The 24865-nt window shown below is 42.4% G+C and overlaps 1 protein-coding gene across 1 annotated transcript in view; it reads right to left on the bottom strand.

Annotated features, from left to right (window-relative positions):
• Nucleotides 1-24865, bottom strand: part of LOC126356171 (teneurin-a) — a 2471974-nt gene that overhangs the window by 1180771 nt on the left and 1266338 nt on the right. Inside the window, exon 3 of the mRNA XM_050006926.1 lies at nt 16875-17034. Coding sequence (XP_049862883.1) covers nt 16875-17026 — 152 coding nt within the window. The 5' untranslated portion in view covers nt 17027-17034. The remainder of the gene's footprint in view (nt 1-16874; nt 17035-24865) is intronic.

Genomic DNA, 24865 nt, shown 5'->3' with positions numbered 1-24865 from the left:
TGTTTTCCCATATAACAGTTAGGCGTGTAAACAGTTAAAAGAATTTTACCATCACCGTGGTGAGTATATAACTGCGCGTTTTATGATGAGTGAGTTTGTTCGATTGGCTTAGGCTACGAGACAGGCTGCACCACTTGCAGTAAGATATTTTCATATTTTCACTTTCTTGTTTTAAGTTTTGCATTTCACATGTTGCAAAGATTCTGCTACTGAATATGACCAGTAAACAAGTAAGAGTGACGTTAGGGCTTTATAAAAAGTGGAAACGATGAAACAATTTTTATCTTATGTGGAGAATTTTCGCCATTTTTTATCCCACTGATTGAGACGGAACTTTTATAAGTTGGCTAAAAATGGGTCAGAGCACTATGGAACTTAACGTCTGAGTCCATCAGTTCCCTAGAACTTTGAAGTACTTAAACCTAACTAACCTAAGGACATCACACACATCCATGCCCGAGGCAGGATTCGAACCTGCGACCGTAGCGGTCGTGCGGATCCAGACTGAAGCGCCTAGAACCGCTCGGCCACTCCGGCCGGCTTTGTAAGTTTGCATCCTTATTGACTGGACGCGGTACTTATCTGTCTGGCTGTTAATGTGTTCACGAATACTGATGTTTTTTCATTTTTTTCTGTTTTCCGTCTTTCCATAGTTGCTTTAAATTCGTGGATGTATGTTACATCTACGAAACTAATTGATGGCAGTTTGTTTATTACCATACGCGTTTCGCTTCTTTTATTTGAGAAGCATCTTCCGTGGCCTGTCGTACATGTTATTTGTACACATACAATAAACATAAAATGAGGTAGATACGACAATCTCCTATGTTACATTTTATTATGTTTTGCTTAGTTTTTTTTAGGTAAATCTCAACTTTTGTAGCACAAATTTCTGAATGTAAAATTGTCGTTCGGTGTTACTTACGATTTCCAGCGCTGCTCACTCGTGCGTGAGGTCTTGGAGATGTACTCGTTAGTTTCCATGCTGTAGCTGGCCGATTTCTGGCGATCTTTCACTCACATTTGTCACATCGCATAAATCACTTGCAGTTTCTATTTTGTGATCAACATACGTGTGTTTTCGGTGCGTAGTGTTTCCAACTGCTATTGTGTGTTTATCTGAAGTGTTTTGTTTGTGTTGTCGGTGCGGATTAATATTTTTCATTTGTTGTGTGTGTGTGTGTGTGTGTGTGTGTGTGTGTGTGTGTGTGTGTGTGTGTGTGTGTGTTTTAGTATTTTGCTGTGAATGATAATTTCATATTACGAAATTGGTGCTACAGAAGTTGATTCTAACCTGGAAAAAAGAGCGAAACACTAAAATGTAACACAGCAGCATATTTTATCCACAATATAATACTTTTATTGTAGGCATAAAAAGAAAAAATGTATTACAGCCCACTGAAGATACTTCCGAGTAAAAGAAACGAAAAGCGTAAGGCAGTAAACAGACTGCCTTAAATTAGTTGCATAGACACATTATACCTTCATGAACTGATGCTTTTATTTATATACTACAGACACAACAACGCGAGTAGCATATGGACAAGGGAGGAAATGTGCTTTTTAATAGAGGTGATGTAGGGATTTTACGCCTTTCCATGACAGTGTGGCCTGGGAGTCCAGACACAGCTGACAACTACCGCTGGAGCGTTCTGCGATCGCGTATACCACAATGAGCACGCGAACCGTATGCACAACTGGCTTCGCTCCTGAGCGTTCAGCAGCACACTGAACTCGGCACGCTCAACGTTGACGCTGGAAAGCACGTTCCGCATGCTGACGGCCTTACAGTTCTAGAGGCAAGCTTCGGCCTGGAGTCTCTGGCGCCTGGACCGCCTGTCGGGGTGGCGGTGGGTAGGGATAGGAGGTGCCAGAAAGGCGGCTGAGCGGTTTTAATTAAGTTTCGCCAGCAAGTTTGGACACGGGTTCGGCGGGTTGGTGCGCTGGTGAACACCGCTCAGCGGCAGGCAGCAGTCCGGAGACTTGCATCCGAGCCGCTGCCGAACACTCACAGCTTACGTTTATCAGGGAACTGCTGTTTGGTTGTTCCGCTCGTGTGATATCAGTTAATGGAACTTGACTGATTAGCAGGTACTGAGAAAAAAAAAGAGATTTAATTTCGGACGCATAATGATGTAATGTCTGTAGTGCAACTTTCTCTGTAAAATTGATCGTCAGCAGTTGTGTGATGAGAGCGACAACGTGGTGTGGTTTTTCAGTTTAAGAGAGTATTTCGGGGTAGTCGTCTTTACAACTGTGATCCGCTGCTTTGCATCGCTACGTTTAAGCTGCGCCTCAACGCGTTGTTAAGGTTAGGCAGCTGACTTAGACTGATGTGTGTTTCAGTAAAGTCTTCAGCGATGTGACGGAACGAACCAGCTCCTCTTTCACTAACTTTACAGTGATCGGCTGCGCAGTTGTCTCTGTGTGACATGAGGCTAGTCACAACGTTAAGTGTAGCCTCTGCCATGGTCTCCGAGGTGATTGTCCATGCTGCTGCGAACGTCGTCGAACTGTTCGTGCAGTTGGTGGTTGTCGTGCAAACGTCCCGATCTCTCGTCTCATGGATCGAGACGTGGCTGCACGATCCGTTACAGCCATGCGGATAAATGACATGTCATCTCTACTGCTAGTGATACGAGGCCTTTGAAATCCAGCACGGAGTTGCGTATTGACCTCCTCAACTCACCGAGTGTTAACAGTCATTGGGTATCGACCAACGCGAGCAGCAATGTCGCGATACGGTAAACCGCAATCGCGATAGGCTACAATCCGACCTTTATAAAAGTCGGAAACGTGATGATAGGCATTTGTCCTCCTGACACGAGGCATCACAACAACGTTTCGCCAGGAAACGCCGGTCAACTGCTGTTTGTGTATAAGAATACGGTTGGGAACTTTCTTGATGTCAGCACGTTGTAGGTGTCGCAACCGCTGCCACCCTTCTGTGAATGCTCTGAAAAGCTAATCATTTGAATATCACAGCATCTTCTTCCTGTCGGTTAAATTTCGCGTACGTAGCACGTCATCTTCGTGGTGTAGGAATTTTAATGACCAGTAATGTATTTTAAATTCGAAGGAGAATTTTATGTTTTAGGAACTGTACAGTTTCAGTTTTAAGTTAGAAGTTTTTCTAATTTTTTTGTTACTTTTGTGATGAAACTTTTCTGTTTTTGGAAAGAAAATTAATGAGGGAATGAACATGTCATCTCAAAATAGCAAGCAGATTTTACTTTCAAGAAGAACATTTCTTAAAAGCAGGGATTATATGTTTGTTTTAAAAAAAGGAGTAACTTTCGGTTAGAAAAAAATAATAATACTTTACCAATGATCGAAGCCGCTCCTTTCTTTTCACGGTGATTTAATAATTGCTGTTTAAAACAATCTCTCTCTCTCTCTCTCTCTCTCTCTCTCTCTCTCTCTCTCTCTCTCTCTCTCTCTTTCACACACACACACACACACACATACACACATACACACACACACACACACACACACACACACACACACACACACACACACACACACATACGCACACATAAAAAATTATACTTCTAGCTGTTGCATGTCACTTGTATCGTAACTAAGGAAATCAAAACATTTTATCTTAGTAGACAAGAACAAATAGGCCTTATTAGTTCTTCACCAGATGGCTCTGAGCACTATGGGACTTAACATCTGTGGTCATCAGTCCCCTAGAACTTAGAACTACTTAAACCTAACTAACCTAAGGACACCACACACATCCATGCCCGAGGCAGGATTCGAACCTGCGACCGTAGCAGTCGCGCGGTTCCGGACTGAGACCAGATAAAGAGAGCGAATGTAATATGTATTTTGGCGAAAGAACACAAAATTTAAAGCGGAAAACATTCTCAGATGATAAGTAGAAGAGCTGTTTCAGAAATAAATATTTGCATTTAGACCTACAGATCTGCAGCAAAGCAATTTCACACTGAGTTAAGATACTTGTGATACTGCAAACTGCTTTGTTCTCACTGTGTTTCGTCTGAAGAATAAACCATTTTATTGATCGCTTGTACTGCTACGAGAGCAATCTGGTGCGCTTGGCGGCGCCAGCGAGATGAACTGCGGCAGGAAATGTAGCCAGCTTCATAGGGCAGAAGACGTGATGGAGTGGCGGGTCGCGGGATTTGAAGGGACCCTGGTGCGCGCCGTGTTTGCGTTCCGGCGAGCCACTTACAATGAAACTGGGAACACACATACGGCACGTTCGAGTTTTGATATCATACTGCATATTACAGCTCGAACTACTTGCTCTTGTTGGCAGAGCTGACTGCGCTTGCTGAGAAGAGATAGCGAAGGGTCACAGGCTTTAGTACCGTCATAAGAATCGCTGTTTAAGATCTAGATAAACTCGAAGAGGCTTTGTCAGATAACTATGGTGCAGAAACTTCCTGGCAGATTAAAACTGTGTGCCCGACCGAGACTCGAACTCGGGACCTTTGCCTTTCGCGGGAAAGTGCTCTACCATCTGAGCTACCGAAGCACGACTCCAGCTCGGTACTCACAGCTTTACTTCTGCCAGTATCTCGTCTTCTGTAAAGTTTGGAAGGTAGGACACAAGATACTGGCAGAAGTAAAGCTGTGAGAACCGAGCGTGAGTCGTACTTCGGCAGCTCAGACGGTAGAGCACTTGCCCGCGAGAGGCAAAGGTCCCGAGTTCGAGTCTCGGTCGGGCACACAGTTTTAATCTGCTAGGAAGTTTTGTATCAGTGCACACTGCGCTGCAGAGTGAAAATCTCGTTCTGGGAACCCTGTTGATAGAAAAAATATGGATCGGCCTTTGCTTGGAAAGAGACCAGGTGGACGGATCTGGTATTCACACAAGTTAACAAACGGCCTCCAAGGTATGAAGTCATTGATTGGAATGGTGGGAGCACCTACTCGACAATGCGATGTCTGCGTTTTATGCATACTGCCTAGGGCGCCTAAAGACAAGAAACCAAGCTCCAAGTTAACAGGCAAATCACCTTCCCCTTTTCATGTACAAAGACAAATAAGAAAGTTTTACAAGCCGCGACATGATCGCGACAAAGACAGTGCGCCGGAAAGCACAGAATTTCTGTCTTTGATTCCAGTCGATGATCACAAAATTTGGGGTTAGATTACCAATTTCGACAAATAGTGACTACCTTCAGATCTGATTAAAACATATGACGCCTTTTGTTATCCTAATTTAAATACGCTAAAGCGGCATCGTCAAGAGACAGCTTTTGACGATAGGTTTTGCGATCGTCGATTAGAATTAAAGAAACAAGTTAGGAATTGGCAAGGAAAGGAACTGTTCTAAATTAGGAAACTAGGAGAGATGTACTGGCACAATAGAAGGAATGAGGATGCGACCTGAGGCTTGGCTGAACAGCTCGTTGGCTAAGATCATTATCTACGACAGGCATTGTTGCGTTTTCGAACAAACATCTCGCACACGGTTTTAACATGGCGTGATGTATCAGTGGTATATGAGTTGTAAATACTCTGTTTTTTTGCTATTGCTTAACAGCGTTCAGTCTGCATTATATTAGATTTGCTTGTTGAAAACAAGTGGTTTGATATGTCTAGGTGACACATTTTATTAAATCAATATTATTTGGCGAAAGGGATATATTGGTAGTTGTGGATCATTTTATGGGGTGTAGAGAGCACCAAATATTTTTCTCTCTAAGTAGTGTTTCGTTGTTGGACAAGACGCTGTAAAGTAAACAGAAATTATAAAATGAGAATCTTATAAGATACAGTAGTGTGCATGTTATAAAGCGGGTGCATGGTGTGTTCTGTGCGGAAATTTCTTAACTCATAACGCTGGAGTTGAGGTCACACTGGGCCACTGTATCGGCTTTTGCCTCTCGCTGGATAAAGTTATCTGCTAGGAAAACTATCGCTGTAGCCTCTTCACTTAATACTTGCTATACAATGGAGTCTTGGGACAATCTAGGTCGCTGTTTCTAATATGTAACTTTTGAGTGTAGTGTTCCAATTTCATGACTGTGCCAGTTTCCGTAAGTGAGGGTCGATACTGAATGGATTTATTAGTGTAAAGTTTTATTTTTATTTTTTCACTTGATGTCCGTCAGTGCCTTCTTCCTGGCGGTAAGTTGCAGCGTCTCAGTCACACTGCCCAGAACCGGATAGAACCACCCTAAAACTCACGTGTCGCTGACGAAGTAACACTACCGAACTGCGCGTCTTACGATCTGACCGACCAATAGGGAGGCTTGGAGGTGGTCAAGTGGGGTTGGAACAACTGCTGGCTGCCGGGAGCGGACACGCCGTTCGCCCTCTGCTGATGGCAGCTTCCAAGCCGGACGCCCTCCTCACCTGCAATCTTGGGCGGCTGCCCATTCAGCGGCTTCTCCAGGCCTGCCTCTCTTTACGGCATTAAAACTTCGTACAGTTTAAACTATGTTTTATTCTTCACCTCAATGGATGCCTACTGGTTTCCCCTCCTGGCCAATCCTGACGCATTAAAATTTATAAATACTCAGCCTCGGTAGGTGCGTGGTCAGCGGGGCGAACTGCTAACCGAAGCAGCACGGGCTCAATTCCCGGCTGGGTCGGAGATTTTCTCTGCTCGGGGAATGGCTGTTGTGCTATCATTACGTTCGTTTCGTCATAAATGGCTTTCTGCTTTGCGATGGCTGTATAGGCAGGTCTTGAAAGGCAACCATTTAAAAAAAAATTAAATATGGAATGTTCCTGTGCCACTGTCTGAATGTAGTGGTACTGAACTTCCTAAACGCAATGCTGTCAGTGTAATATGGAACGCGACCTAGCTCTGTGAGTGATAACATGGTAACTATTGTTCGTTCACTCGAAAACTTATCAATCATTGCTGTTCTGCTACTGTCAAATTCGAATACTAGAACTAAAACAGCACAACCTAGTATCTGTTTGTCTATTCTCAGGAACTTAATTACGTTGGACTGGAAATAATAATAAGCGAGCTTTTCCTTGACTTTAATAATTAATAATTTGAACATGAGAATTAAGTGTCCGTAAAATACGCTACTCAGCTCCTTGCTCTGTTTACTGTCGTGAGATCAGTCTATGCATAGTTACAGTCACTGCTTTAGAATTATATATAAAATGATAAATGAACATTGTTCTCTTAACGTATCCAAGAATATGGCCGTAAAACAGTAACATTATCTGCGCAACGGGAGCTCTTCCCTAGTCTGTCATAGTACCACCTGTAATAAATCATTGAATAGCTTGAAGACTTAAAGCACAGTGCACTAACCAGAATTTTACCTCCACGTAATAATCGGCCTGAAGCATTTTGCGTCAATGTTAGCGATCGCAGCCAAATGCAAACTTCATGATACTGGGAACCTTACTATACAAGTTGATTCAGCTGCAGCTACCTTTGTGTTTTATACAAACTGCAACGACTTTAAAAACCACTCGCTAAAGACAAACTATTGGTCGTACCGATAAAACAAACAAGGCCTTTTTGTAGGCAATTTGATGTAGTTACATTTAGTGCGGGGATACGTTTCCGCTGAAGACCACAGTTTTCAAGTTATTCAAGAAAACCGAGTTTGACTGTCATTTTCGTACGTTTTTCTGGAATAAATCGAAAATTATAGCCTCTAGCGAAAACCTATTTCAGTAAAATTTTAACGCTTTTAATTTACTGTAGAAAGCTATTTTTTTCAGGACTAGTAGTTTATCTGTAGCGAGGTAGAGAGAATGAAAATCATGCTTGTGACTTTTAAAGATGTTGCAGGTTCCACAAAACTCATAGGTAGGGACAGGCGAATCAGCCCTGTATATTTACACTGCCGGAAAAAAATTAGTACTCCCTTTTAGGAGTATCCAATTTGCTCAAGACTTATTGTTGCAAGAATGCATATGGAGTACATGAAATGATTACATTGACAGATCAACAGGACAGGTGGTTCTGTGGTGCTACATATTGACTCACACTGAAGCATCCATTTTTGTACATTTTGTGGCCTCCACAGGCGGCAATGCAGGTGCTGACTCAGGCGTGCAGTCGATGGTAGAGGTGGCAAATACTGTCCTGGGACATGTTATTCCACGACCTGTTCACGTAGTTCTTTAAGAGTTGTTGGTTGACGAGTCACTTCTCGTCCCATCACATCCCACACGTGCTCGATTGGAGAGACGTCCAGAGATTGTGTTGGCTAGGAAAGCTGCTGCACTTCTTGCAGTGCAAGTTGAGTTTCACGGGCAGTGTGTGGGCGAGCACTGTCCTTTTGGAACAACACCTCACCTTCCTGTTGCAACAACGACAGATGAATGGACCTAACAATATTCTGCACGTACCAAGTGTTGGTTAGCGTCCTTTCCAGGAATGCCAAAAGTGAACGAGAGTTGTAGCTTATCGCACATCAGACCAAAATGCCTGGGACGGGGCCAGTTTGTCTCAGACGAATGCACCCTACACAACAGCGCTCACCATGTGGCATAAATGGAATGCGGGTTAGAATTGTGCGTTCCCGTAGTCCCACTGCTAATAACCAGTTCACGACAGGTCGTGTTGAAACGTCTGGGTTCACAAACCCTCTTACTGGTGCTGCGGTAGCTGTACTATCTGCCAGTGCTGCCCTTACAGTGTCATGATCCTAGCGGTAGTCTGCGAAACGTGGACGTTGTGGCAATTCTCCAAAATCACCACCCCGCCATTCTGAAGGCCACAATTTAATCCTTTTCCAACTCTCTCAGTTGCCTATAGAGAGCACGAGTGTACCTCCGTGGCCAGGTTGCCTGCATACTTCATACGTTTGCATCATACTGAGTATTCTGACTGGGAGCATTCCCTATTAAAGGAAAGACACAAAAGACGTTCTGGTAGTTACGCTACTATGCTGTCTGTTGGCGGACGACGTTCAAACCATTATCAGCACATGCACTATCACCCAGGTAGCGTATTCCGTCATCAGATCAAAACCGACTTAGTCTTTCCAGGTGTACTAACTTTTACCGGAAGTAAATATACATTCATGAAAGACAGGATCGCGAGAATAAGTTTTCACCCTATTGGTGTCAACAGAACAAGGTAAATAACATGGTTGACAAGAAACAAGTGACGATCATCCAGAGAAACTTTAACTGTAGTAGCCTTAGAGATTTATTCAAAAAAATGGTTCAAATGGCTCTGAGCACTATGGGACTCAACTGCTGTGGTCATCAGTCCAGAACTACTTAAACCTAACTAACCTAAGGACATCACACACATCCATGCCGAGGCAGGATTCGAACCTGCGACCGTAGCAGTCGCACGGTTCCGGACTGCGCGCCCTAGAACCGCGAGACCACCGCGGCCGGCAGAGATTTATTCCACTCACGTGAACTCCTGTAGAATTCCATGCAACAAAGAGAAGAAAAATAGCAGCCACTTCTCATTACTAACTCATCTTACACACTACACTGGCTGAGTGTCTTCACCATATGTAAACTAGTCGAAACTCAACTTTAAATGTTCTGAGCGTACGTCGAAGGGGCTGCTACAGTTGAAACCGGTCGGGGCTATCGAGATATGCTGGCCTTTTCGAGTAGTCACAGCAAGTAACACTACATGTCTTACAATTTCCAGCTAATGTCTCCGGCGTGGAGCGCGTTGCTATTTCACACCAATTTAATACTCTATAGCTGCGTGTTTAAATATAGTCAAGCTCACGAAAACATAGACAAATTTAAGGATCTCAGTGCGTAGCTTTCATTCACATACTAATTTTCTGCCAGGTCCCGGAAGTAGCAGAACGTTCACGATGTGTGTGAGGAGAGGAAACAGTGTGACATCACAAGTTCGTTGCTGGACACGCATTTGTCGCGGGCCGCGGAGGCGGTAAAAGTCTGAACACAGTTTCTTGAAAATATTCTGGTGTCAATACATAGCATTATCTATTTCCATAATGTCTAAACAGACGAAGGAGTAACGAAATGTTAGGCTGTAAAATTTGCATTGTTCCGTGACCTAAATCCAGGATGCACCGCTGGACAGAAAAAGTGACCTAGAACATACACTAAGGTGACAAAAATTATGCGATAGCGATATGCATGGAAACAGATGGCTGTATTATCGTACACAAGGTAGAAAAGGGCAGCGCATTAGTGGGGCTGTCGTTCGTACCACGGTGATTCATGTCAAAAGGTATCCGATGTGATTATGGCCGCACGAGTGGTAGTTGGAGCTGGACGCATGATACATTCTACTTCGGGAATCGTTAGGGAATCCAGTATTCCGTGCCGCAATGTCAAGAGTGTGCCAGGAATACCAAGGACAACGCAGGGCTGACGGTATTCGCTTAACGACCGAGAGCAGCGGTATTTGCGTAGCGTTGGCAGTGCTAACAGACAAGCAACACTGTGTGAGATAGCCGCAGAAATCCACTGCGACGTACGACGATGGCATCCTTAGGACACTATGGCGAAATCTGACATTAATGGGCTGTGACAGCAGACGACCGACGCAAGTGCCTTTGCTAACAGCGCATCACCTGCAACGCCTCTCCTGGTCTCGTCACCATATCGGATGGACGCTAGACGACTGGAAAATCATGGCCTGGTCAGATGAGTCTTTATTTCAGTTCATAAAAGCTGTTGATAGTTTTTACATGTAGTGCAAACCCGACGGTGCCGGCCGCGGTTGTCTCGCGGTTCTAGGCGCTCAGTCCGGAACCGCGTGACTGCTACGGTCGCAGGTTCGAATCCTGCCTCGGGCATGGATGTGTGTGATGTCCTTAGATTAGTTAGGTTTACGTAGTTCTAAGTTCTAGGGGACTGATGACCATAGAAGTTAAGTCTCATAGAGCTCAGAGTCATTTGAACCAAACCCGACGAAGCCATGAACTCAAGTTGTCAACAGGGCACCGTGTAAGTTGGTAGTAGCTGCGCGATGGTGTAGACTGTGTTTACATGGAATGAACTGCGTCCTCCGGTCCAACCGAACCGATCATTTACTGAAAATGGTTACGTTCGGCTGTTTGGAGACCATTTGCAACCATTCATGGACATCGTGTTCCCAAAAAATTGTGAAATTTGTGTAGATGATACTGCACCATCTCATCGGACCACAACTGATCGAAATTGGTTTTAAGAATATTGTGGACAATTCGAGGGCATGAGTTGGCTACCTAGGTCGCCCGACATGAATCCCATCGACCATTTACGTAACATAATCAACAGGTCGGTTTGTGCACAAAATCCCGCTGCGGTAGCACTTTCACAGTTGTGGTCTGCTATAGACGCAATATGGCTCATTGTTTCTGCAGAGGACTTCCAACGACTTCTGGAGTCTATGCCGCGTCGAGCTGCCTCACTACGCCAGGCGAGAGGAAGGAAGGAAGATCTATTTAATGTCCTGTCGTCATTGAGGTCATTAGAGACGGAGCACGATCTCGGATTATGTTAAGAATGGGAAAGGAAATCGGGGTGGTATTTCAAAGGAACCAAAAATGGCTCTGAGCACTATGGGAATTAACAGCTGAGATCATCAGTCCCTTACAACTTAGAGCTCCTTAAACCTAACTAACCTAAGGACATCACACACTTCTACGCCCGAGACAGGATTCGAACCTGCGACCGTAGCAGTCGTGCGGTTCCAGACTGAAGCAAATAGAACCGCTTGCCCACAACGGCCGGCCTCAAAGGAACAATCACGGCGTTTGCCTGAAGCGGTATAGGGAAACATCGGAAAACCTATATCTGAATGGCCGGACGTGGGATTCAACAGTCGTCCTCCAGAATGGTATTTCAGTGCGGGCAAAAAGGCGTTCCGACACGATAGTAACAGGTATCCCATGACTTTTGTCACCGCAGCGTACAACGCGATACCTGTGAGGCGAAAGCGCAAAAGAAGAAATTAAAACCAAAAAGTGTAGTTACAAAAGACGTCAGGAAGAGTCTTGGCTGTGGGGCCTCCATGGATTGAGTGCGGTGCAGTCAGCCCCAGCAGCGCCTCTCCCCTGGTGGCCTTCGGCTAAGAGAACTGTGTAAACAAGCCACGCCGGGCCGGGCCCACGGCAGGGGCCCGCCTCGCTGTCCGAGAGCAAAAACAACGGACGCGCGATCGTTGTGTGTCCGGACCGAGCCGGGCGCGCCAGCCTGTGGGTGGCGGTTTGGCAGAGTGCAGAGGTTACGAAGTTTTTCTGCCAGGCAGCACTGGGTCGCGTGGATCTCCAGCCACTTCTAAGGGACGCCTACGCTAACCGAGCCGGAAAGTGTGGAAAGACAAGGTAATCACAAATTCTGACAACTGGAAGGTCGGTATTACTTTAAGAAAAACAACAATCAGCCACTTTTTTATGTACCTTCATAAATACAAATAAAAATACATAAAAAGTGGCTCATTGCTGTATTTTTAAGCAGTATAATCATGGAGATCAGCCATCAATAAAATAAATAAAACTGTGGTTAAAATTGCCGCTTAGCTTCATACGTCTTTCAAAGGCCGTGCCGTCGTGGACACACTAGTCCCTATCATGTCACTGAAATTAAGCACCGTCGGGTTTGGTTAGCACTTGTATGGGTGACCAAATGGGTTGACATGCACTGTTGACGTACTGGAGTGAACTCTGTCTCGTAATGCCAACTGAGTAGTTACCTGGCAGAGTGGAGGTCCCGAAGACTGACAACGACGGAGACAGCCGTCTGCTGACCTCACGCTCCTCCATATTCGCATCCGATAACGCCAATGTTCTGAGAATGATACGGCGGTCGGTCGGTATCGTTGAGCCTTCCGAGGTCTGTTCCGAGAGAGAAAGTTTCCAAACACCAGCTAGTTGATTTCCCAGCGTGAGTCAGATATCCATTATTCTATTAGACTTGCAAAGGAATCAAATGTAGCCATGATGTAAATTACTTATTCACAACAAAATTTTATTGTCAATCTAGATTTCATACATGTCTCAGAGTACGACCAATGTGCGATCAATTGAGCCATCTTTAGGTCTATAAAGAAATGTAAATGTCGTTTGACTAGTGCCTCCGCCTGGTGCAAGTCTTTCGATTTGACGCAACTTCGGTGACTTGCTAGTCGATGGGGATGAAATGATGATGATTAGGACATCACAACACCCAGCCCATGAGCGGAGAAAATCTCCGACCCAACTTAAGTTTGACATTCTGTCGTGCTGACCACTCAGCTACCGGGGTCGGACTTAAGATCTATAGAAGTAAGACATAAAATAACTGATCATCATGTGCTCGCATAGCAATTAAAGCGAGACATTCTGGACAAAACGTTTCGACTTAAGCCACACTTGGTTATTGCGAGACTTCGTTCTCAAAAGCCACAAAAATGAAAAGTTACAGCTTAACTTATTTGCTTCGCTCTGAAAGGGATTTCCTACTTAAAGACTGACTGACAGCTGACGGATGCTGCTGAGCACTGAGCACCAGAGACATTTGGGCAGAGGCTTGAAAGAATTTCAGTTCTAAACAAACGGGTTTGTTGTTAGCTGCCACTTTCTTGATGGCTCAGCTACAGTTAAAACCAGAATTAAGTTCTCGATGTTTCAGATGATTTTATACGCCTCTTCATCGTAAATGCGTATCTTGCAGCTCAGGGAACCTAAAATATTTTAAAAATAATTGAGTAGTTTTGTCAGAAGATACTGTAAATATTTGGGAAAGTATTAACTGTCAGCAGCAAGATTACACGTCTCTGTTATTCTCGCAGGATACATATTTGATAATACCAGTAGCATCCACAAAGTGTGTGCACCTGTGAGTGTCGTAATTTCATTTTGGGTACCCTTTTGACGTCCAGATATTATGTCACTAGTGGAAACTCAAGGAGATCCCCACACGGATTGCCAAAAGTCACAAGGACTTAAGTCTGGGGAATTTGGTCGATGGTAAACTACTTCCCAGTGCCATCGGGCGAACAGGGCAGCCACAGTTTGCACTGTATGTACCCGAATATTGTCGTGCAAAATGATGGGTGGGTTGGGCAGAAATTGCCGCCGCTTCTTTCGCAAAGCTGATTGCAGGTGATGCTCCAAAAACAAACAGTAACACGACTTAAGTCGTTGTGACTTTGATTTGATTCCGAAGACGATGGAACCACTTCTTGGCATTCGCATCAGAACTGTTACAAAGATTCGACGGCCAGTAGACGGCTCCATTCGCACCATGAGCAGAACAGGCTCTGCTAACGGCATAGTGCGCCTTCCACATCACTAGCAACGGGTGCTACACAACGCTGGTGACTACTTTGAAGAACAGATGAAAACATGTAGCTCTTTTGTTTCGGTTGAGAACAAATAGTTGCCACTATTAAAGTTCCAACCCTCATAAATGCAATATTTAATGTCATATCAAAAAGTAGCAAACATTCAAATACATGACAAAATCAATAAAAGTTAATGTAGATTCGCGTGTCTTTTGATTGTATTAGATATCAAATGTAATATATGTGAAATAACATGAGTAGTGTTAAAAATACAAACAAAAAAAATCAGGAATGGGATCCGATCCAACTACTGATTCCCCGATTACGTAGCCTCAACGGTAACCACATGGTCGCCACCGTTCGTGGGCGGGCTTGCGAGAAAGCTGTACATTACTGACGTGTGTAACTTCTCTTGGAATGTTCTCGAATTCACAGCGCGTTACTACTTGCGTGTTATGTCGGCCTACTGGACTACTGAAAATGTACAAAGTTTGAAAAAATCCGTGATCCGAACGCCGTGGCCTCCACTTGACAGTAACTCTTCTTAACTGCGACACCTCTTCGAAACTGATCACGGTGAAAGCAAACGAGAGGTCCTCGAATCTTCTACCGAATTCCTTCCACACATCCGTAAACTGAATACAGCGCGTCCCTTTCGTCAGCTTTCTCGCCGCTCCATGCACAATCGCGAATCTCTTCATTTTTGCTGTTGAAGCTTCCTGTCTATACTCCGCTGCTGCAGTCGGTGCCGCATTACCCGCGCATATTCGTGCCATCAACTCCAGTTTAACACCCACTGCCCGTGCTCCCCATCCCAACGCATCGTCCACATTGTTTACTTCTTTTTATGTTACCTCATAAGCATTAGTCAAAATAAGCTCCCAATTGTCACACGCGCCCCTCTACTCTGCCGCCGTAATACTTCCTGCTAGGTGAATTTTCCGGTTATAGGTGTCTTGCAGAAATCATCAGAATTACTTTTCGAAAGAAAAGCAAGAGGTTTCAACTAGCGACCAACATCGTTTTTGTATCACTAGTATCCTCGGACTTTCCGGAGCCACTGTTGCTAATCCCAGTACCGCCAGAACATCGCAGTAAACAGCATAACGCTGCTTTACCCGGCGCGCTCTCGGCTCCTGTACTTGTCACTGAACCATGTACCTGGGTGTCCCTCTTTCAACAGGAGCCATTATCCAGGGAGGTGATACTCTCCCCGAGGCTGATGTGCCATGGAGACTACTGCACAATTCCCATAAGATCTTCAATGAGTGACTTGTATAGACGAGCAGAACACGGCAAGTGCCGTTTTCTGATTTCCCAGAAACTTTGTTCAGTGGAAGATTGTGTCAAACAACCGAAAATGTGTCACGGCTTATGCGCAGATATTCACCGTCTCTCAGAAAACTACGGTCAACGTTTTCGAGGCGCTGTATGTGCATCTTTGTGAGTAAGTAGATCAACCAAAGCGGTGGCACAGTGGCTAACGTCGCGATTTCACATTTTCGCTTCCTCCGTTCAAAATTCGCTTATTATTTTACTTCTACTTTGATTTTTCATTTATCTACGCACGTCCGTAGGAGATTAGTACACAAATGTTTTCCAATTTAAACTTATTAGTCTACTAATTGTATGTCTGGCGAATGAATTAAAAAGTTAGGAGAAAATAAAAATAAAAGAGTGAATGGAGAAATTATTTGAACCCCTTTTCGGTGAGATTCTTGTAGGGTATCTCGATTCACAGTCAAGTGAAAGCACCAGTTTTCGGAAGTGATCACTGTGCGTGGTTTGCCGCGAAATTATTGCCAACACGTAAAATCTTCATCAATGTTAACGACGTTCCTTTCACGGGGAGATTATAAGAAGAAATGTCACTGTGAAAAAATTTCCACGCACGAAGCTCGTGGTGTACGGAACTTTCGTGTTCTGAATGTTTCTACGTTCGGTATCATCCAAGGGAACGCACCAAATTAAGAATAAAATATGGGAATAGGAGAATTTAAAAGGATTGTAATCCTCCAAAATACCATATATACATACATTGCATGGTAAATGTATGACACGTATTTTGGAACAACGTCCTGGTATCCTCTAATTTGATAAGAAACATTCAGCCGACCGTTGTGGCCGGGCAGTTCTAGGCGCTTCAGTCCGGTACCGCACTTCTGCTACTGTCCCAGGTTCGAATCCTGTCTCGGCATGGATGTGTGTGCTGTCCTTAGGTTAGTTGGGTTTAAATAGTTCTAAGTGTAGGGGACTGATGGCCTCAGATGTTAAGTCCCATAGTGCTTAGAGCCATTTGACCCATTTTTTGAGAAACACTGTTGTAGAAATTTTCTACGGATATTGGTAGATAAATGAATAAAATAATATAAAAATCAAAAATCAGGTTTCGAACAAGTGACGCAGAAGTGGTAAGCCGCGGCGCTAGCCAGTATTCTGCCAGCTGAGCAAAGCTTATCGCATTCTTATTGATATCTAAAGCACGTCCGAACGTTTAAATGTCATTTTCTCAGAAACGGTCAAGTGTCTACGGATACATGTTCGCTTATTTTGGCTCCTCCTCCACTGAGCGAAGTTTCTGAGAAATCGGATTATTGCACTTGCGTGTTCTCCTCGCTAGCTGAAATATATCAGCGAAATAAATGAAATGTCGCTCATGGATGGGAGTTCAGTAGCCTGCTGGAAGAGTGTGCCAAACACAGTTACTCACCGGTGCTGGCTGGAGATGGTGTTGTTCTTGGAGGCGGCGATGCTGTCCGCCTGCAGGAAATCCTTGGCGCCAGCGGCGGTGACGGCGGCGGCCGCTGCCCCCGCGGGGGACTTGGGCGGCTTGGCTGGGTACGTGCGTGGGCTGCCCGACATGAGGTACTCTGCGGACAGGCAGGCATCGTGCCACGTCAGCGACAGTTATCGCACAGGGTGATTACTTGTATTATTGGCAACGTAAGTATACAAGTTTTCTGTTTGATGACAACTAAGCCGTAGCAGGCAAAAAAAGCAGAGAGAAGCAGTTCGCTGCTACATGTGATGTGACAAACAAAAATAAGGTGATGGCATTTCAAGGATTAGAACCATCGAGCAAAAATTTTAATAAATTGACAAAAAATCGAATAATAACTCAATTTAAATATTTGAGGAATACTCTAAACAGTACAAAATCATTAGGTAAGGATAGAAGCTTAAGTAATGAATTAAAGTTCGGTCTCAAGCCAGGACTCGATCCTAGATTTCCTGATTACTACGCAAATATGCTGTGACTACCACACCTGCATGGTCTAGTCTAGTCCAGGGCCCTCCTTAACAGACACTTCAGTCCACGCCTTCTTTCCATTTCCCCATTCTTGAATCGTCGGTATTGCCCCATTCTTGAATCGTCGGTATTGCTGAGGATCACCAATATTGGAATAGCACCCCATCTTCGTACGTAACGGAGAAAACCTGTCTGTACCTAAGGCGTAGGTGACATATTGGTCTGACAGAATTACATTTTCCTGGAGACGTAAAATTGAGAGCCATATGTCTCCCGGAAAAAGTAACTCCGTCAATGTAAAATGTGATGAGGTCGAAACGAAGTTACAAAGATTCAGAAATTTCTGTGGCACAGTGTGAATAGTATTAAAACGTCAAATCCGAAAGACGCGCCCACTTGAACTGTACAACATTGTAGCTCTTTCGTTACTGAAAATATACATATTTTCTACAAATAAGGAGCGCATAGAACTCGCTGCAGACAAGTATTTCCTATTTCAGTATTCCACTCTTGTTGCACGAATGCAACAGATGGATTCTAAGTTGTGACCGAATAAGAGAATCTGAAATGAGGTTTCTCTATTATGTGACGTCATACACCATACTACATCTGTAACGTGACTCCTCTGGTTTCGTTTGTTGGCGCTCGCTGAACTTCTCTGGACTTTCCTAGCCGTGACTTCTACGGAGCTCCGCGAGGTTACAGCCTTGCGGAGGCACTTATGTTTGCGCATAAATATCATTCTGAATACTCAGTCGTTAAAACTGTTATAAAACACTTTTACCTCCAACTGTTTGTTACTATTATAGCATTCGCGTGTTAAACGGACACAGTTTCTCTTACTTTATGTTTATTATGTTTTTCAAGGCTAAAGACCCATGTACGTAATTTATATATATATATATATATATATATATATATATATATATATATATATATATATATATATATATATATATGTGTGTGTGTGTGTGTGTGTGTGTATAGCATGTGTTTTAAAGTCTGATCTGAATCAAGCAACAGTGTTCTGTACGGGCTAAGCTCAAGACAGTAACCGCGCTCTGATTAATGCATTTATTTTCAGCTTCCTTTTAATTTTTATTTAAATCTGTTATGCTTATGGTCTATGTGTGAGGTGTACATTTTCTTATGGTTTTTTTAAGAGTAAGTGAGATTTTAAATTTTCATGTCTCCAAAAAATAAAAAGAGAGGTGTGAAAATAATTCCTCAAATATTTAAAAATAATATTGAAATATTATTGTGATTAAATTCTTCTCTGTTGATTAAATTCCTTTAAATTTTCAGAACTTAAATGCTATTCAGTGATCGTAAGGCAAAATAAAGAGGTAAAACGTTTGTATTTGGTATCTGCAGCACCTTACCACCCCCAATTCCAAGGTACCTACTATTTCAAGTTAATAAGAATCCTCATAGTAGACTCGGATTAAATGTGAAGTTAGCTACTGATGTTATAAATAAATATAGAATAACCTGAAGTGATCTTGTCCAGAGTATGGAACACTGTCGAATCACTAAGACTGCTTTGCCGCAGAATACCAGAGGAAAACAAATTACTGACCACCCTTTAAACAGATGGAGCGAACAGTTCTGAGCCGGAACTGGCCAAATAGTCTAATCTGCAATATCGACGATCTCATAATCAGGTTGAGAGCTCATACAAGTGGCTTCTGTCCAGAGTAATACACAGATCAATCAAACAGGAAACTGTGGATCTCTAATGGGAATCATCTCTGAGTTTAGAAAAACAAAATGAATCACAGACGCATATCAGCTGTTCTTCTTGTTAATGGCAAAGAAAGAAAAATCGAAGTTGCCTTTCCAAGATTTTGTGATCCACAAAAACCGTCAGACAACGTAAAATAGTGCCAAATGTTTGGAACATTCAGAAAAATGTGTATGTGCTATAGTGAAAGACGTGAATTTTGATGTTCCTTGTCCTGAAACAGGGTCATTCTTTTCAGGGTTTCAGAGACTAGACTCAGGGTGCTTTTATGATACGGAAAAGAACGTGTAGAGATTGTCACGGCTGATTACTACATATGGGTAGTATTCTGAGTCAACGAGTGACAATGTTGGCGTACTGTGTTGTTAATCCTTGGAACACCACCAATTTTAACACTGGTTTCTTAATAATTCATTTTGACTGTCGAAAATAGATCTCGTTTATTGCTATTGAAAGCGTTAAGCTGTGTACGATGGACAGCTGTTACCTGTATATTGTGTTAAACATATGGTACTCATTCATGATATAGTAACGATAGCAGGACCACTGTCAAGTATTTAACTGCAAATCATAAACTAACCTTCTAATCTGGCCTTCTCTTCGACTTCAGTTGTATATTATTATCACAGTATTGTATTCTAACAAAAAATCGATTTATGGCGGTTATATCAAGAGATGCGCGTATCCAATACTGTCTGTTAGCCTATGGTTCCAGCCATTTAATAATCTATGCAATGAAATTACCACTCTGTTGTGAGGAGAGTGATAAACTTTTATAGTTTGAAACAGAAATCTGCATCCTAATCACCAGCTGTTCACTGATAGTAGCGGAATCGTTCTTTGGAAGACCGTGGGCAAGCAGGTGTCGAGGGGGTGGGGAATTGGGAAGGGTGCTAAAGTGCGACGGCATCAGCATTGCTTTCGTTTAGCCGTCGTATTTACATGTAGATCTAGATTAATATTCAGTGGTTTATGTTTATGTAAGCCATGCAGATTACGCATCAACCATTCCAAATTCTAATGGGAAAGGGAGCATGTTGCAATTAATCGCACCAATACAGGATTTCGTTTCACGCAGTTTGTAGCTTCTGTTATTCTCAGTGGAGCAAGAATGTGTTCACAGAATCAAAGTGAATCAGGCAAACACCATGTTTCTGTCACTCAGAACACGATCATCAAAGTAGGAGAGCTGATTTTTCATTCATTGGACGATTCAGTACCTTATGTCAACTCTTATGATACTCCAGAAAGAAGAAGGAAAGGAAATTCACGTTCATCTTTTAAAAAAAAGCACAACACGAATGATAAATCATACGTACGAAGTATTGCTGGTATTGAAGATATTTGTAAATAATAGTGATGTATGTAACTTACTGTTCACCCGTAGTACAATGTTTCGAATATAAACATTTGTTCTGGTATGGAAAACTGCAACGATCCTTTTGAACGTCACTGCGTAGTTAACGAAAAGAGGAGTAAAAACAAAAGGAACAAAAAACAAAAGAGGACAATGTAACATTAAATATTGGATTATAACACTAAGTATTGGATTGCCCTTGAAAATTCTCGTTTAGAAATGACGGGTGAATTAATCTAATGGTTGACGGGTTTTGAAGAAAGTTGAGAAGAAGCGGAAATTCCTTAAACAGATGTAATGATTTAAACTCAGGAAAATGATATTTAGACAAATAACGGAGAAAACCTAAATCCTATAAAAATTTAACGATTAACTTCGACGAAAATAAAGACATTGATTAATACTCTCCTGCACAAATAAGAGATGAAGCGTATCTGCTTACGGTATTTTAGTCATTATACGCAAATAATAAAGTAAAGACCCGTACTAAAAGGACGGGGATAGAATCTGCCGGTATTAATCAAGGAGTTACACAAGGCGCTCCACTGTTCCTCCAACCTTTCCAATGTTTATATTGACGATATCATTCGTAAATTATTGATTTTGTTAAATGACGTATAAAGAAGTGATTACTTCAATGCTGTGACGATGCTATTTGCTGACGATGGACTTATAATAGGAGAATGTGGAGAGAAACGTTCAAATTGCAGCCTAATACGGAATAAGAATACCAACAGATAACACACAAGTTGGAACCCATGAGATTCAAAACTGTTTTAGATGATGATGATGATGACTCTCCTGCATAACGGTGGTACTATTTACTAAAATGGTAAAGATAAAAGCAGTAAGTGCATTAAACAAAAAATCAGAGCTCTTTTGAAGTCTGATGAGTTGCCTCAGTTAGTTTACTGCAGAATTTGCTTTGATAAGTTTAGTGTAGTTACTGTTCAGAGGCTGAAGTATGCTTAAAGTTCTGGGAGGATAGAGCAAGTATACATCGCGAGTGTTAATTACACCATGCGTCACTAGTAATCAATCACCTGTAGATGGTGTCATATCACACCTAAATTGGTGGCATTGGGTTATGGGTGTAACAACTAAGAATAAATTTATAAGAAAATAATGATTGTGGAGACAATTTAGTTTCTGTAATGTTTTGTATACCTGGTGTATACAATTTTAATTTCACAACAGCTCTTCGAAGAGACTGAAATGCAATCAAGCTCAACGTTCCGTTGAGGCGGGGTCACTAGAGACAGAAGATATTCTCGTATTGGAAAGGAACTTGGCTGTGTTCTTTCCATAGTTACCAACTACTAATGTTTCGTCCAGTGAGCGATGTAAAGAGAAAATTAATCGCAAAGATAAGAAAACTATTTATGCTAACGTTTCTATCGGAGGTCTCTTATACCTTTAGCAATCTGTGATACTTTTTATAGGTAGGAATTTAAAAAGGAGTAGGACACAGAAATAATGTGCCCCGTTTCTGCAAAAAGTTTCGAGACTGTATTAATTAAAAAGAAGGGTTGGTGATTTTAATGCTCCACGCGCTTTACATGTCTCTCACAACTTGAATAGGGAAGAGTACTGTACTGGAAGGATAGTCTACCTACGAACACATAATGACGTGTTTGGTCGCCACTTCAGTCTAGTGACTGATTTTGGTCACATAAAGGAATGCGTACGAGGCAGCGCCTCAAGTAGTTTCCACCGTTTTTACAGTTTTTGTTGTTAGGTATGAAGCTGCCTCTTGCGTAGAATTTGTTAATATTTTAGAGTTCTATACATTACAGTCCTGTATAATAAAGTATAATATAGTAAAGATTTTCGTTAATTCTTCAATTATAGTCCGTTATGGCATGTAAAATTTTACAAAATTTTAAAATTATTTACTGAAGTATGGCTGTTTAAGGAATACTTCGTTGAAACTTGTGATACTTGCAAATTAACTGAGTTTCGTTAATGACTAACAATTTAACTGTCTTGAAAATGGAAGTTTATTTCAATTTCCAAAAGCTTCAGTTGGAAATGTATTTAAGTTTCTATTGCTTTTTTGACACTACTTTGTCTAATTTTGATCGCACTTAACGATTATTTGTGTTTAGTGGGGTAATTAATGTGATAATTAAACGACGAAACAAAGTACTGACAAGTTTTTTTTTTCTGAAACGCTTGTTAGTATCAAGAGAATATTTGTTCCTGATTACATGACCTTGTTGTGTATTGGAACGTGTTTTCGCAAGTGAAGAAACGTTAATTTTCCTGCGTAATTTTTGTATTTTGGAAAGTGACTATAGCACATAAAAAGTGAATACCACCATTCCAAAGTGGTTTAGGAGATTTAATTAAACTGCTGTTATAGTGTTGGCAAGAGGCGAATGTCTGCAAAGGATTCCAAGGTACAATACACTTACCTACAACGTACAGAACGTTCATATTAAACCTTGTGAAACTTTCAGAAGAGTACTTCTTTGGGATACTGAATTCGCATGGCGCATTGCCTTAAACGTCGTTTTTTTGTTCTGGAGTCAAGATATGCCTTACAAACTTTGTAAAACTTTCTGGAGGCTATCTTGAACACTTGATTTAAATTGCTGCTTAGAGATTTGTTACTCAAGAACGTTAACACGCCACGGCGACACATCCACGACTTACGAGGAGAACATGGCAAGTGCCATAACCTGATAACCCAGAAACTTCGTTCTGTGGAAGAGGGGTCAAAGTAATTGATCACTTGTCTCGGCCTATTAGCAAATACTCGACCACTTGTGAGAAAACAACGGCTATTTTTTTCATTTAACTACACATGTCCATAGAAGATTAATACTAGAACCTTATGTAATTTATACTGAAATAACGTTGTAGTTACTCGTCTCCTAATCGCATGGCGAATGAATGAAAAAGAAAAAAAAGACAATAAATGAATGAAAAAATTGTTTGAAATTGTTCCGGGGATATTCCAATGGCTATCGTGATTCATAAAGAATTGCAAGCCCCCGTTTTCGAAAATGTGGCCCGTTATGTATTCTTTACCGAGTGAGATTCTTACCAAAGAATGTCTCTTTGGCCGGCAGGGATGGCCGAGCGGATCTAGGCGATAAAGTCTAGAACCGCGCAACCGCTACGGTCGCAGGTTAGAATCCTGCCTCGGACATGGATGTGTGTGATGTCCTTAGGTTAGTAAGGTTTAAGTAGTTCTATGTTATAGGGGGCTGATGACCTCAGACATTGAGGCCCATAGTGCTCAGAGCCATTTTGAATGTCTCTTTGTCAAACGTACCTTCGCGCAGTACTCTTATTGTCCAGAATTTCTATGTTTCTTATATTTCTACGATTGGTATCATCTAAGGAAATGGAACAAATCTTTCTAAAGAATAAACAAAAGACTAAGAATTAAGACCTGATATAAGAATGAATTGTAAGAATACGAGAATTTATAAACATTGTCAACTCATAAAATAGCGTAATACATATATAATAAACATATGACACTTATCGTGAAACGCTGTTGTAATTTTACAATTAATCTAACGCCCTTTTATCCGCTAACGTGATATGTAACATTCGTACTCTCACCTTCTATGGACATGGATAGATAAATGGAAAAATAAAATAAATAAAAACAATACTCTCGTTTCGAATACGGGACGCAAAAGTGAGAGGCCACGCCGCTAGCTACTGTGCCACCAATTCGGTTGAGCACAACACGTGCTAAAAGATATCTACGGTACATCGCAAACGTGGACGGTCCTTTTCACAGAAGTGGTCGAGTATCCTGTTGGCTTAGTTTGACTCCTCTTCCAATAAGTGAAGTTTCTGGGGTATCGCGTTATGGCACTTGCTGTGTTCTCCTCGTTAGCACTGACTCCTGACCGCCACTGACTGATGTCATGCACTGTAGTTTACTGCGCTTACGTCGCTTGTGCGCCAAACCAGACGGTATGTACGTATTATGTGCTATTCGTCAAAGGATGAAGGCTTGATAGAATCTCACCGTGACGCCACTTACCCCCTATTCTACATGGTGACTTCGGTGGCGTATATTTGCAATTTCGTCAGTGGATTCGTTGATGGAACAGCGTGTATTACTAATAGCAGCTGGCACATTAGTAGTAGTGGAGCCCGCGGAATGTACTCTCAGCGGACACTGCCTCCATTCGCTACTAGAACAGTTCAATTTGCTAATTAAAGTGGATACCTGTGTGGCCGGATTGCCACTGCCCTTGCGCGATTCAGCGACGCAGCAGACACACAGAAAGGCCGGAAGGCAGCGCGCAGGGGTGCCGCGCTAGATCCTGCGGCCAGTAACATTAGCGCTAATGAAATGACGCCGTATTATCTGCCGGG

This window comes from Schistocerca gregaria, chromosome 3 (assembly GCF_023897955.1).
Source record: "Schistocerca gregaria isolate iqSchGreg1 chromosome 3, iqSchGreg1.2, whole genome shotgun sequence".
NCBI lineage: Eukaryota > Metazoa > Arthropoda > Insecta > Orthoptera > Acrididae > Schistocerca > Schistocerca gregaria.
This window is presented reverse-complemented; position numbering and strand designations above follow the sequence as displayed.